Raw genomic sequence first — 15,439 nt, 5'->3', positions numbered from 1 at the left:
GTTTACTTCATGTTAGAGTTATTTATGTTTATCTCCTCTATTAACACACTGTGAGTGCCTTAATATTGACATTTAAATATTTGAGATTGAAGGCATACATAAATTGTATCATTGGGAGAATTTTTCCTCAGGGTTATTGATGATGTATCAACCTTTTGGTTTGTTCTTTAGAATGCCATTTGAAAATAAATGGTATAAAATGTGAGAATAATGTTTTTCCCTGATCCTATATGCCCATTTTTTTATTTGACCTTTTTTTTTTTTTTTTAAAAGCCAACAAGTGGACAGGGGATGGTAGTGGTATGACACTGCACTCTTTCATATTTTGAGAACCTTAGAGATAATTTTTCCTCTTTGTTCACTGAAGTGTTTTGTTTTTTTCCCTGGGAGGGTGTACCTAAATTGCTTTTGGTTTTTGTCCCCACCTAGCATTTCCCTAAATTCTATATGTATGTTATTACTTATCAGGTAACGCTCTTTACCTGCACTTCCTTTTCCAGATTGAGAGTAATGTATGTTAATTGTAGAATATTGGAAAGTAAAATGCACGAAGAAAAAAAATTAAAATACTTATGAATCTTACTACCAGGGGAGAACCACTGTTAATATCTTGGCATATATTCTCATCCTTTTTCATCTCTTTCTGTGTGCATGTATGTATGTAAATATGTATATGTGTGCTTTAAAATTGCATTTAATTTCTTTAAACCAAATGGAAATCATTGCTGCATATGTTTTTAACTTCTTTTGTACAAATCACCATGTGTCATTAAATGTCCTTTATTTAATGCTGACTCTGCTGGCCATGTAGAATTCTATCACATGAATCTACTGGGGGTAGGCAGCTTTTTTTGTGAAGGTCCAGGAAGTAAATATGTTAGGTTTGCAGATGGTGGTGTCCGTGTTGTAATTACTTAACTGGGATGTTGTAATGAGAAAGCAGTCGTAGAAGACAGGTAAATGAATAGCATGACTGTGTTTTAATAAGGATTTTTCTTATGGACATGGAAATTTGAATTTCATACAATTGTCACATGTCATGAATTCCATATCTTCTTTTCATTGTCTTTCAGCCATTTAAATGTCTAAAAACTACTGTTAGCTCATAGTCATCCAAAAACAGATGATAGAGCTGGATATAGTTCACAGATTGATTGAATATGCTAAAACAGATGCCTCATCTTGCTAAAAATAAACATGGATGTTTGGAAGATTCTTTCACTATTGTGATTGAATTAAATTTGTAACCATTTAAAAACGACAAATAAAAATAAGGGTGATTTTTCTCTCACAAATAGGTAAAATGTAGGGAAACCTGGAAAAAATCTTAACCTATTAGCAACATTTTTGGATATTGGGAATGAATATACAGAAACCTCCATATTGGCAAAGTCTGTTGACTCATTTCAGTATCTTGATAAAGAAAATGAACATTTCTCTACTTTGGGTTGTGTTTGGTGATCCTAATAGGTATATAAAGTATGATTGCTTTATTTTGAGAGCTTCATATTTCCCCTTCTAATCTTCTAATATTTTATTTGCAACTTAAAGTTTTGCCAGTGAGTTTGGTTGAAAGGCATATAGATATTTTATATTGTACCTGGGAAAATGGTGAAAGTATTAAGAACTTGATTCTTTTGGTTATTACCATATGAATTTTGATCGTCTGGATATAATCTAAACAACTAAAACTTGGGGCATCTTAAAAATGATAAACCACTTGGAGATTTCTTTTATTTTTTTTTTTCAAATTTTTATTTATTTATGATAGTCAGAGAGAGAGAGAGAGAGAGAGAGGCAGAGACACAGGCAGAGGGAGAAGCAGGCTCCATGCACCGGGAGCCCGACGTGGGATTCGATCCCGGGTCTTCAGGATCGCGCCCTGGGCCAAAGGCAGGCGCCAAACCGCTGCGCCACCCAGGGATCCCTGGAGATTTCTTTTAAATATAACTTATTCTCACTTCACAAATACTTCTGAAATACTCTTTTAAGAAAAGTGACTCATTTTTAATTTTAAGTAGTCTTGACATTTTGGACTCTGATGGAATTTTTAAACCGATAAGATTTTTACAAAATTTCAGAATATCTAATAATTGATTTTAAAATGCTAAACTTTTTTTTCTCTTATTAGATGTTATCTTTTATGTATGCCCATTTGGCCTTCTTCCATCAAGGATACGATCTATTCAGTGAACTGGGGCCCTACATGAAGGATCTTGGTGCACAGGTAATATCGTACTGTATTGCTGGGTTCTGTGTTATACAGTGCTATCTGTATTTTTTTCATTGAGATATGATTGACATACAGTATTGCATTAGTTTAGGTATATAAAATACTTTGAGATATATGTGTGTATAATATTATTATTATTTTTTAAAGATTATTTATTCAGAATGAGAGAGAGAGAGAGAGAGAGAGGCAGAGACACAGGCAGAGGGAGAAGCAGGCTCCATGCAGGGAGCCCGACGTGGGACTCAATCCCGGGTCTCCAGGATCACACCTCAGGCTGAAGGTGGCGCTAAACTGCTGCGCCATCGGGATTGCCCTATGTGTGTATATTAATACACACACACACACGTGTGTGTGTGTGTGTGAGTGTATAGTCAAATGACCACCTCAGAAGTGTAGTTAACATCTTTTAGTCCACGGAGTTAAACATTTTTTTCCTTGTCTTCAGAACTTATAAGATCTACTGTTTAGTAACTTTGAAGTATACAGTATAAGAAGCATTAACTATAGTCACCATGCTGTACATTACATTCCCAGGACTTATTTATTTTATAGATGGAAGTTTGTACCTTGTGACCCCCTTCACCCATTTTGTTCACTCATCCCCCTCCTCCACCTGATGTGGGGCTCTGTTCCCTGACTTGTAGAACTTAATCTATTGGAGGAAATGAGCAAGTTACCAAACTATTACTCCCTGTGCTAAATGTCCTTTCTGAGTATATAAGTTGAGACTAAGCTCATTTGCATGTGATAAATAGAAACTTTAAAATAGTGGTGGCTTCAACAAGATGGAATTTTATTTCCATATGTAAAGCCTGGTATGGTTGTCACTTGCTTTGTAGGGATGCAGGCTTATTATATATTTTTTATTCTACCTCAAGGTTCAAAGTGGGTGATCAAGTTCTAGTCACCATACCTACATTCTAGCTAACAGGAAAGGGGAAAGGAGAAAGATGCATTCTCTCTCTTTATTGATATCTCCTGGAAATTTTAGAGTTACTTTTGTGCATCCTAATGGCACAATGGCTACAAGAAAAGCTGAGAGATACAAACTTCATGCCAGATAATCATGTGACCTACAAGAATTTGGGTGTTGTTTTGTTAAGAAAGAAAGAAAGAGATTGGATATTGGAGGATATCTGGCTGTCTCTACCACGTAACAGAGGATCAAAGAGGTATATAGGGACATACATCTAGGACCTGTAGCCCAGACTTGGGAGGAAGACAAGAACTTCCTCGGCTCTAGGGATCCCCCACATTCTGTGAAGCATTATGTTGCACCCTCATCTTACATTAAATATAATTTAAAACAAAAGAGTTGGATTGCAGTTGAGTAGTCCACTTTATACTTTAGACATTTATTAATTTCAGTTTTGCAGTTTCCCCTCTCTGTTCCCACATAATCTTTCAGATCCTTGACAAGCATCTAAGCTCTGGTGTAGTGGAAAATATAGCCTGGTTGGAGGTGGCCAGTTTGGATATTCTTTCAATAATTCAGTTATGAGGGGATCCCTGGGTGGCGCAGTGGTTTGGCGCCTGCCTTTGGCCCAGGGCGCGATCCTGGAGACCCGGGATTGAATCCCACGTCGGGCTCCCGGTGCATGGAGCCTGCTTCTCCCTCTGCCTGTGTCTCTGCCTCTCTCTCTCTCTCTCTCTCTCTGTGTGACTATCATAAATAAATAAAAATTTTTAAAAAATTTTTAAAAAATTTAAAAAATAATTCAGTTATGAGAGAACTACATCTGGAACTAGGAACATGGCAGTAGGGATAGAAGCAAATAGACTCAAGGGATATTTAAGATACAGCCAATTTTTGAAGGTAGAGGGACATGATGAGTTGAGGTTTAAATGTGTTAAATTTTTATGATAGGACATCTAAGTGGGTATATCTGCAGCTCAAACAAACAAAAAACTAGGTTAAAGGAGTCAGTAGCATATTATTGCTAATTGTAACCACAAGAATGGGTGAATTGACTCAAGGAGAGTTAATAGGTATCCCCAAATCATTTTTTGTATTTTGAAAGCTATTTTTGAAAAATGTGAGTGCTAGAACACTATGCTTAAAGATTTTGATTTTGTTAAATTAAGGTCAAGGGCCACTAGTGTAGAGTAAAAGAATCTATTTCAGACAGGGCCCTAAGCATGACATATTTTTGAGAGATGACTAGATATGAGGAGCTCTATGAGAACATAGATGAGAGAGGAGGTAGAAAACTGGGAGATGGTGGTGGCACAGACCAAGGAAGGAGTTTCTCAAAAAGGAGAGGGTGGTTATCAGTACAAATATTGGAAAGAAGGTCCAGTAAACCTAAGACTGAGAACTACTTATTGGGTTTAGCAGCAAGATTATTTGTTACCTTTGTGAGAGTTGAGGGTCTGAGTGGGAGAAGCTAAACTACAGTGAGTAGATGAATAAGAAATAGACAAGTGAAGAACAAGGAAGATTTTTTCAGAAGTTGTATTGTGAAGGAAAGAGAGGTAGAAGGTGGTGGCTAGAGAGAAATACGAGTTGGAGGAAGGCTTTATTTAAGATAGTAGGATTTATACAAATATACAAGCAGATGGAAATGGGAGAAGTTCAAAAGCAGAAAGATAAGTGATTATGTCTGATGTGGTAGGAGTGGAAAGGATTCCAAACACAGAGGACTGGGGACACCTGGCTGGTTATAAGTACCTGTGAAACTCCTACTGTCCAATACTAATAGAAGTATGTTCTATTAGACATGTTGTGCTCCAGACTCCCTCTTGCTGATCTAGTCCCAGCATGTAGGAAACAAGACTGTCAGTTTTCACATCTCTTCAACTTGTACCTTCCCTAACCCTTTATCACGTTGAGATAGTTTTTTTCTTTATACTTCTGCTCCAACAGAGAAAGGTGAATTTTCCCCCTTTCTGTTGTTATAGCAATGAGGTGGGATGTAGCAGAGGCATTTACTACCAATCTGATAGGCAGAAAACCATCACTTGCATTGCAGTACTAGCATAGCAGGTACATGCACACAAGTTTATAAATATTAGTTGAATCTTAGGGTCTGCCTTGTACCTCTCTTCAATCAGAATGAATAAATAATATTTATATGCCATTCAATTAAATTAAAGGCTATAAAACCATGGCATAATGGTTGTTTCACTCATTCAGTATAAGAAAAAAATATTTTTAAAAGATTTATTCCACAGAGAGAAAAAGGGAGTGAATACATGAGCAGGGGGTTGGAGCAGAGAGAGAGGAAGAAGCTGATTCCCCATAGAGCAAGGAGCCAGATGTGGGGCTCGATCCCAAGACCCTGGGATCACAACCCTACCCAAAGGCAGATGCTTAACTGACTGAGCCATCCAGGTGCCCCCAATATAAGAAAATATTGAGCATGTTTTCCTAGTGCAGCATATACCAGCATTAGCCATTAAATCAATGTTATGTGTCACTAAGGCATATATGCATTAGATCCTCAAGTATAGTATAGTTGCCATCTAAATCAGATATTTATAATAGTGATAATTCTGTTTCAATGTGTTTTCTTTTGGTTATTAATATTCAGCGATAATTAAGATTCTGTGGCCAGTTGTACACCTGAAACTAATATTGTGTGTTAACCAGCAGATTTAAATAATTAAAAACTTTTTTTTTAATTAAAAAAAAGATTCTGTGGCCAAAGTTATTCTCTGCTAGGGGAAAAAAAAAACCCCATCATTTGTAATACAGTGAATGAAGGACAAAATGTTTTTTTTTTTTTTACAAAGGCTTTTTAAAATTATTATTATTATTTTAAAGATTTTATTACACAGGAGAGAGGGAGAAGCAGAGACACAGGCAGAGGGAGAAGCAGGCTCCATGCAGGGAGCCCAATGTGGGACTCCATCCCTGGTCTCCAGGATCACGTCCTGGGCTGAAAGCGGCGCTAAACCGCTGAGCCACCCGGGCTGCCCTAATATTTTGTTTTTAAAAGATATCAATGAAAACATTTGGATATTTAATACTTTATTGTTCTTATTCCTATTGATATTTGCATTTTTATTTTTTCATTTTTCCCACAATCAGTTAGAGGTATGGGGATTCAAAGATGAAATGACATACATCACAGTCTAGAAGAGTAGACTCACATAATTTATAACCCAATTCTTTTTTATTCTAGTGAACAGTAGTTCAAGAAGCCAGGACATTTGTCGTAATACAAAAAAATCATCTTTTCTGATGGAAAGAACAAGAAAGAAATGAGATTTTATGATTTCTTAAATTTTTTGAGCTTTTTAAAAAAGAACTTTAAACAATAGCTTTTTTTTTTTTTTCTTTTTGAACAATAGCTATTTTATACCCTGGTCTTAGTAGACTTAAATTGGCTGACTTATTGAGTGTTTTAAAAAAATAATCATACCTTTTTTTCTTTAATTTTTAACTCAGTCTAATTTTCTCCCTTTATAGTTGGATCGACTGGTTGTGGATGCAGCAAAGGAGAAAAGAGAGATGGAGCAAAAACATTCCACCATTCAACAAAAGGTACTTGAGAAAAATTAAAGGAGAGTAATTCCTATTTTATGCAATTGCTCAATTACTGGTTTCAGCAAGATACCATTGTGTTGGAACAAATCCTTTAAGTTGCTGTAATAATTAAATTGGGTAGATAAAATCTTCCCTTTTTTTGTGAAAAGTAAAAATTTTTTGGATGGTCAGGCAATATTTGAAAGCCATGTTCTTGAACCACTTTGCAAAAACATCAATCCCATAGGATCTTTTTTTTAAAAGATTATTTATTTACTTATTTACTTACTTACTTACTTACTTGAGAGACATCGCAAGCAGGAGGAGGAACAGAGAGAAGCAGACTCCCCGCTGAGCAGGGCTCCATCCCAGGACCCCGAGATCGTGACCTGAGCTGAAGGCAGATACTTAACCAACTGAGCCACCCAGGCCCACAATCTTATCTTAACTAATTAAAAAATGCCTCTTAAAATTTAAACTGCTATTAACAGATTCAGTTAGGATATCACCAACTTCTGTAAAGTGTGTGGGTGAGAAGGGATGGGGTGGAGGGTGGGCAGAGGGGGCGGTGAAGAACATCTCTTTGCATCAGTGTGTGTGTTTGGTATTGTGGACCTAACAGCTAGATTACTCTGAGGCAGCTCTTGCCCTCTCTCATGTGTTGTTGGAATTTCACATGCATTTCTTGTGAATTTGCCTAAGCATAGCTAAATTGATATTTGAAAAATATATTTTTGAAAATGAAAATTAAATATGATATTTTTGTTTTTGTGTGTGGAGGGGTTTGATTATAAGTAACTTGGAACTCAACGTAATAATATTTCATCTTATATAGTCAGTAATATTTTTGTGTGGTAATCTGAAAATAAAAGGAGAGACTTGGAGATTGAATCTAATACGAGTATGTGACAAGGTGCCTTCTGTACTTACCCAGCAGGGGAGAGAGCATGAACCCAAAAGTGGTTTCCCAGGGTGAGGCTTATCCACTGACTCCAAATGTGCTGACCCTTGGAATTTCCCCAAATGTGGAAAACTTGACTGTATAATTTGTGGTGGTGGGGTACCCTATTTGTGTGTTCCTTTAAAAAAAAAAAAGATGCCTTCTAGCATTGCTTTAAAAATCTGTTCCTGTGGTATTGACTAGTCAGATCAACTTTTATTATGATTTACTTAGAATATAAATGACCAGTGAACAAGATCTGACTTAAAAGATGTCAGTGGAAAAAAATTAAAGTGAAGTTAGTAGTACAGGTAAGGAAAATTATATTGACGATGGGTTATTAATATTAAAAGAGAAACATAAAGGGGAAAATTTTCTACCAGACCATCTTTAACTTAGTTACTTCCAGTTATAGTTAGGTAAGACTAACTTCTGTTTTGTTTTATTTAAAGTTAGAGTAACTTTTGGTTGAGTAATTTGTGTTAATGACATTACCATGGAGAGATTATTAAAAATTGGGACCAATCATTTGTAATTAAAATGAGAGATCATGATATTTGTAGGAACTTGTGATTTTTTGCTTAAACTGAATTATTTAATGAATATTGTGTATCTTTTAATATTTGTCCCTGTTGTATACACAGCTCGGTGTTGTACTGAGAATCCAACAGTAGATTATTAAATCTAAAATTAGTTTACTTGATTTTAAGTAATAGGTACCGCTGTACTTTAAAGAAAGTAATGCTATTTTTGCTTTTTTCTGCCCTTAAATGCTGACACAAGGCTGCATTACAGGTAAAAAAAAAAAAAAAAAAAAAAAAAAGGGAAAAAGATTTAGTCATAAAAATTAAGGGAAAATATGTCTGATGTAATTATTTACATTTTTCAAGAATTTAAATTGATCAGTTAAAGAAACAGTGATGGCTATGCACATTCATATACATGTCTTTTGGATATGTGTACATATTCCTGATGGATTTATACCTAGGAGTAAAACTCCTGGTTCAGAGGGAATATATATGTTCACTATCAGTAAATAATGCTAAATTACTTTTCAAAATGATATTGCCATTCCTGGCAGGCAGCTCTGTGTGTGGGTTCTCAGTGTTCTTGGCCACCCCCACGGTATTGTGAAGGTTTTTAATTTTTGCTAATTTTAGTGGGTAGATACTAACATCTCATTGTGGTTTTAATTTATGCTTTAGTTACTAATGAACTCAAGCACCTTCCCCTTATTGGTGTTTATTGGTCATTTGGTTTGAGAAATGTCTGTTAGTTTTTCTTCCATTTTTACATCATGCTGCCTAACTGTTCAGATTCTTCATATCATCTGGATTAAGCGTATCTTGGGGGGATATACTATGTGTTTTTAATTTTCACATAGTTTTTTTTTTAATGTCTTTTATGTTTAGTACTTTTTGTGTCTTGTTTAATAAGTCCTTCCTATCCTAAGATCATGAAGAAATATCTCTGGTGTAATCTTCTAAGTGTTTATAGATTCACCTTTTATGTTTAGACCTTAAATCCATCTGTAATTGGATGTTTGTGTTATGGTGTGAGGTAGAGATCCAGATTCTTTGTATTCTTATACTGGTATGTAGATGATCCAGAATCAGTTATTTAAAAATGTGTTCTTTCCTTACTACTCTGTTGTATCCTCTGATTTACATCACGTTTGTATACATATGAAGTCTGTTTCAGGCTTTCAGTTCTTTTCATTGGCCTTTTTGTCTTAATTGTGCCAATACTATGCTGCCTTAATTATTTTAGCTTTATAGTAAATCTTGATGTCTGACAAAGCTAAGATTCCTACCTTCTCTGCTTCAGAAGTGGATTGCCTAAATTTTGCATTGTTATATAAATTTCAGGAGCAGACTTTCAGATTGCATAAAAATAGCTTTTGGGATTTTGATTGATTGCATTGGATCTGTGAATCAATATGGGGAAGAATTGATATCTTTATTTTATAATGTCTTCTAACCTATGAGCTTGAAATATTTATTTCTTTAAGTTTTCTTTTATATCCTTTATAAGTTTTATAGTTGTACATCTTCTGTTAAATTTATTCATATATACTTATATTGCAAATGTTACTGTAAATGTTGTCTTAAAAATTTTTTCTCACTGTTTACTTTTATTACATATTAAAATTGATTTTTCTGTATTGACTTTGAAACCAGTTACCTTGTTAATAAGGTCTCTTTAATGCTAATTTATTTCTGGATTGTTTTGGATGTTCTTTGTACAAAGTCATATAATCTGCAAATAATATTAGTTTCTTCCTTTCCGATTCTTCCTTACTTTTTGTTTATTATCTTGTCAGCTAGGACCTCTAGCATAATCTTGAATTGAAGTGATAAAGGCCCTTCTTGTCTTGCTTGCAATTTCAGAAGGGAAAGTTTCTGCTCGATTCTCTTTATTGGCCAGTCTTGGTCTTGCCTTCTTTTCCCTCAGCCTCACACCAAAGCTTCCAATTCTGGTGAGGCAAATGCCCTTAAGGTGAAATCTGGCTTCCTTGATCTGCTTACCTCTTTAAGCCTCCTATTTTCGCTTCTCTTGTGCCTTTGAGTATTTCTTCCTAATTTGTCAGCTCATCAATATATTTAAATTATAATATTATATATTTTATATAGTGTTACTAGTTGCTTTTGTTATAAAATCATAATCTGTCACGCTTTAAGTACTATACAGTATTAATTGATATTAATAGTAATTAAATTGAAGACAACCTTTCTCAAAAAATATAGTTGAAAACTAGAAAATTACTTATAATGCACTGTACTTTAAGGAGGTGTTATATTTTAATGTTTTAAGTAGCATCAGGGTCATTAAAAAGCTGCCAGTATTACAAATGAAACCTTTAGAGTGTTGCCAAACTCAGTTATATCTATTGCTGACATAATCCTGTCTGCATAATTAAATAAATTACAGCCTCAAATAAATTTTAAATGAAGGAATTAAGATTTTCCTGATTTTTTTTTTCAAAGAAAAGCAGGAGAAAATGTAGCAATTTGTTTATAGATTCTGTTTCATTTGATTAGTTTGGGTTAGTCCTTTTTTTTTTTTTTAATGGTTAAATTTTGAGAGATGTCAGCAGGGTTTTTGTTTTTAATAAATTTTGTTTTTCTGAATTAGTCTGTTTCCATATTCCATCTTTGTAGACACTTAGGTTTGGAAGGTCCCTAGGTGATTCTCACTCTGCCTGGCTACTAAGGGAGAACCTTCACATCCTAGCATCATTTGCAGATGGTCATCTAGCTTCTGCCAAAATCTTTCTCAAGCCCGAGAGTTTGCTATTCCCTAAAAGGATAGTATTCTAACTTTGATTTTTGGTCCAGAAGTAATTTTGAAAGTTCTGAGGCTGATTTTTAGAATTTTAAAATTGGGGATAGCAGTAGTCTTGCAGTTTTGTACAAATTACTTTTAAGTTCATCAGGAAATCTTTTAATTAAAAAAAATATTATTTATTTATTCATGAGAGACACGGAGAGAGGCAGAGACATGCAGGCAGAGGAAGAAGCAGGCTTCATGCAGGGAGCTCAATGTGGGACTTGATCCCGGGACTCCATGATTATGCCCTGGGCCGAAGGCATGCTTTCAACTGCTGAGCCACCCAGGTGTCCCATTATTTTAGCTTTTTAAAAGAGATTTTATTTATTTATTTGAAAGAGAGCAAGCGAGCAAGAGAGTATGAGTTTGGGGGAGGCCCAGAGGGAGAGGGAGAAGCAGAAGCAGACTCCCTGCTGAGCCAAGAGCCCAGCATGGGGCTTGATCTCAGGACCCCAGGACCATGACCTGAGCAGAAGGCAGATGCTTAACCGACTGAGCCACTCAAGTGCCCCAAATTGAAATATTTTAATATGTTGAAGCATTCTTCTATTATTCAGCATTTAAGTCTCGCCTTTTCTTATGAATATTGTTAATATAATTGTCTTAATACAAAGCTTTTCTGTGATTTGAGCTGTTTCTCTACAATAAATTTGTTGTCTAGGGGACTTAATAAAACCATATGAACTTTTTTTTATCTTGTCTAGGATTTCTCCAGTGATGATTCTAAGTTAGAATATAATGTAGATGCTGCAAATGGCATTGTTATGGAAGGATATCTGTTCAAAAGAGCCAGCAATGCCTTCAAAACTTGGAACAGGTAATATATTTCAAATACTAGTCTTGATCCTTCCGCGTTCCGTTTTCCAACCTTCCCTGTGATTTGGGAACTCTTTCATAATTCTTTAAATTCATAGTTTGTAATAACTTTCTTGAACCCAGTTCACTGAAGATAAGTTTCCCTTCTAGGAAAGGGGATCCTAAGAAGCAAGTGAAAAATGCTAGTACTAAATCTAAACTGTAAAATTTAAGCAAAGTTTAAACTAGGAAGCAGGAATTTTTTTCTTCTTTGGGTTCCTTCTCTGTATGATGTTTATGTACATTTTAATTTAGTGTTTGCTTGTGAATTTTTAAGCTAGGCGAGCCTGATCTTTTGATCTTTGCAATAACTTTAACCAGGACTTTTAGGAAATGTGATTGTTCTTGTGTGTGAAGTATGTGTGGCAGTTGGTACTCCTTTCTTCTAAACTTGATGGCTACCAAAAATGTTACTTTTTGTTGTTGTTGTTAAACTGATTTTTATAAAATATTAATCATGTGAATGTTAAGTATTATAAAATATTTTATTATCTTTTCTTCTAATTTAGTATAATAAAGTAAAATAATTTCAGACATTAAAGCATAAAAAAAAGATTGTGTTGACTCAGCATCATCCTTCCGTCCTTAGTCTTTTATTCAAGGATGCCTCTGTTTTTTTTGGGGGGGGGAAAAACCCAATTTGTAATAATTGAGAGTAACATTGGGTTCTGGTGAATTGATTTACATTATTAGTTGAATGTGTATGTTTTATTTGCTACTTGAACAGAACATGAATTCACTTAATGATAGAGAAGATTGTTTTCTTTTTTAAAAAAAATGGATATTAGCAAAATAAATGAAAATTCTTGGTAAATTTAATTTAGTATGTATTTTTGTTAATTTAAATGAGAACTATTATGTTTGAATATTTAATATAAGGAATTCCTAGTGCACTGATTTTTATTTCTTGGTGATGAGCTTATATGGAAGAAGCATGCACTGCTATTTTCAAATGTCAGTGATTTATTGAACATTTCCCTAGCATTTGATATTGCCAGATATTTATTTAAATGTATGGGGTGTGTTTTATTTGAAATAATTTATCTTTACTTGGGTATGAATATAAGCTGGAAAGTGATTATATTTGGTAGTAAACCTCTTTGAATTATATAGAACTTCTAAAATAATGTATTAATACACAAGGATTAACTAAAGTGGTCTGGGTAGAATTAGTGTTTTTAACTGTTACAAAGTGAAAATGAAAAATTAAAATTCTGTCTTCCAAGCTATTTAAATTAAGACAATATTTTAAGTTTTTCCTGGTTAAATTTTCATAGCCAGAATAAGAAATTAAAACTAAAAAGTAGTGTGTCAAATTTTTATAATAAATAAAGATTTCTCAACCAGTACGGTTTCATGAGGTAATGTTAGAATTGAATTTTAACCTTCAGATTTCAAAACAACCTACTTAAAGTTTAACACAGTGAAAATACAATAAATCCATAGAAACTATACCATTATGTTAAGAAGAAATGAAATGATCTTCCATGGACTACTCCAATGAGAAATGATCTCAGACTTCAAAATGAAGCACAGTAAGTGTTAGTGGAAAATTACATTGCCATTTAGGGCAATAGGAAAAAAATTAATTCTGATTTAAGCATGGAACTTTCATTATTTATTATTTGTTTCATGAATTCTGTTAATTGGCTTAGGTAATAAAGTGTACCTAAAGCAAGTAGGGAATAACTATTACATTTCTCAGTTATAGACATGTTACTTTCCATTTGTAAAGTGGAAGAGACAATATTGGCCTTTGAAAATGAGGCTGCTTTTTAAAGGAGATGCCATCTAATTGTAGTGGGATGGCAGTTATTGATTAGAGTCATGGATTGTGTTTCAACACCCTAATTTTTAGTAAAGAAATAAAGGTGCAGAGAGATAGTGACTCTTTGAAGGTCACACAACTGGTCTGTGACAAAATGGAGGCCCCAAACCTGGCTTTAAAAGTTTTTTTTAACTTGCTGTGGAAATTCCATATAAATTTGTGTTTTGATAAAACAATATGTCAGGTATTTTAAAAATAGCTTAAGAACTATTAAAAACAACTTCCTAGTCTACATTATTAGGAAAAATTATGAACAGCAGATTATTTCATTTTCATATACCTTTAAAAAGAGCATTTTAATGAAAATACTAGTAAAAAGCAGACTTCTAAGGAATGTAGCATAAATTACTTTTTATATAAAAGTCTTCTCACAAAAAAAATTCCAAACCTTATAACAGAAGTTTTAGATATTTTCTAGATTATAGGTCAGTAACTGTGAAAGGGAGAGAAAGAAATCTATTGAATATTATTTAGAACTTTTTTCTGCTTTTCAATTTGGAATGTATGTTAAATTTCTTATGTGAAGTTTATTTAAAAAATCTAATCTCAGGAAATACTTGCAGATACCTTCCCTTTACCCATATATGACTTTAAAGTCTGCCCTCCTTCTTTCTCTTTTTTAAAAAATATTTTATTTATTTATTCATGAGAGACACAGACAGGGAGAGGCAGAGACACAGGCAGAGGGAGAAGCAGGCTCCACGCAGGGAGCCCGATGTGGGACCTCCTCCCAGGATCACGACCTGAGCCAAAGGCAGACAGACGCTCAACCGCTGAGCCACCCAGGCATCTCTGCCCTCCTTCTCTAATTAGTTCTCTATCCAGCTTGATTTCATATATTCAGTTTGATTTTGAATAAAAGACTCTATTTGTAATGTTTGTACCTTTAAAGATCCAGGATTCCAGCTCTTTCAGCATAATGATTTTTCTACCTACTGTTTAAGTATCTTTAGACTGTCTGTAGATTAGTTTTAGGGAGCATTTTTTTCTTGTAGTCACTATAAGGTACCAAGCATAGGATGACAAATTTGCCATTATCTTTAGTTTTATGGAATAGTGGCATGTAATATTTTCAAAGCCAACATTTATTGATTTGTTTTAATTTCAATTCCAGTTACCATACAGTGTAATATATTAGTTTCAGGCGTAGAATTTGCGATGCAAGACTTAAATGCAACACCTGGGGCTCATCACAAGTGCCCTCCTTAATCCCCATCACCCATTTAAGCCATATTTTAAAAAAGACTTCCTTCTTGAGGGAAATGTGAATTTGACTAGGAATTCCCAGGTAGTTTTAAACCTCGCCCCTGTGCGTCATAAAACGTAAACATCATTCTCTATTTCGAAATTTAACTAAAGAGACCGTATTTTGTGTGATGTGATTGAAAGAGTGTAAGGAGTGAGACACTATGTCTTATGTGAATTGTTGAGTTTGTCTTTTGTTGGTTTCAGATTTCTAGTTTGTAGTGTCTCAGATTTTTATGTCTGTAATACATATTTTTCTGAAAACATGAGAAATACCAAAATTATCTTTCCGTATCAGGCCATTTTTTCCATGTGGCTGGCAGCTTTACCTCAGGCTCAGATCAATGCCAGGTGGATTATTCATACCTATATGTCTCTTTTGCTTTCTATGATAAATTCAGAAAAGGTGAAGGAACAAGGAAAATAATTAAATTCTACAATTATCTAGTAGTAAGCTGGTAAAATGAATAAAGAAGCTGAATTATTGCATGCTATGATTAGTCTTTGTTGAACGAGAAAGTAAATATACCTGAAAGT

General features: G+C 34.3%; 1 protein-coding gene and 1 non-coding gene across 9 annotated transcripts in view; both read left to right on the top strand.

The window, feature by feature from the left end:
- ACAP2 (ArfGAP with coiled-coil, ankyrin repeat and PH domains 2) overlaps positions 1 to 15,439 on the top strand; it is a 131,173-nt gene that overhangs the window by 81,696 nt on the left and 34,038 nt on the right. For all 8 annotated transcript variants that reach the window (XR_012024360.1, XR_012024361.1, XM_072811932.1 and 5 more), the window contains exons 8-10: positions 2,132 to 2,227; positions 6,648 to 6,722; positions 11,679 to 11,791. Coding sequence is in view for 6 of the 8 variants with exons in the window: in XM_072811932.1 (XP_072668033.1) it covers positions 2,132 to 2,227; positions 6,648 to 6,722; positions 11,679 to 11,791 (284 nt within the window). In the remaining 2 variants the exon portion in view is untranslated. The remainder of the gene's footprint in view (positions 1 to 2,131; positions 2,228 to 6,647; positions 6,723 to 11,678; positions 11,792 to 15,439) is intronic.
- LOC140625276 (U1 spliceosomal RNA) lies at positions 7,627 to 7,788 on the top strand. The gene has a single exon (XR_012024629.1). It is a non-coding gene; the product is annotated as a U1 spliceosomal RNA (small nuclear RNA).

The sequence above is a fragment of the Canis lupus genome, chromosome 35 (assembly GCF_048164855.1).
Source record: "Canis lupus baileyi chromosome 35, mCanLup2.hap1, whole genome shotgun sequence".
Lineage (NCBI taxonomy): Eukaryota > Metazoa > Chordata > Mammalia > Carnivora > Canidae > Canis > Canis lupus.
This window is presented reverse-complemented; position numbering and strand designations above follow the sequence as displayed.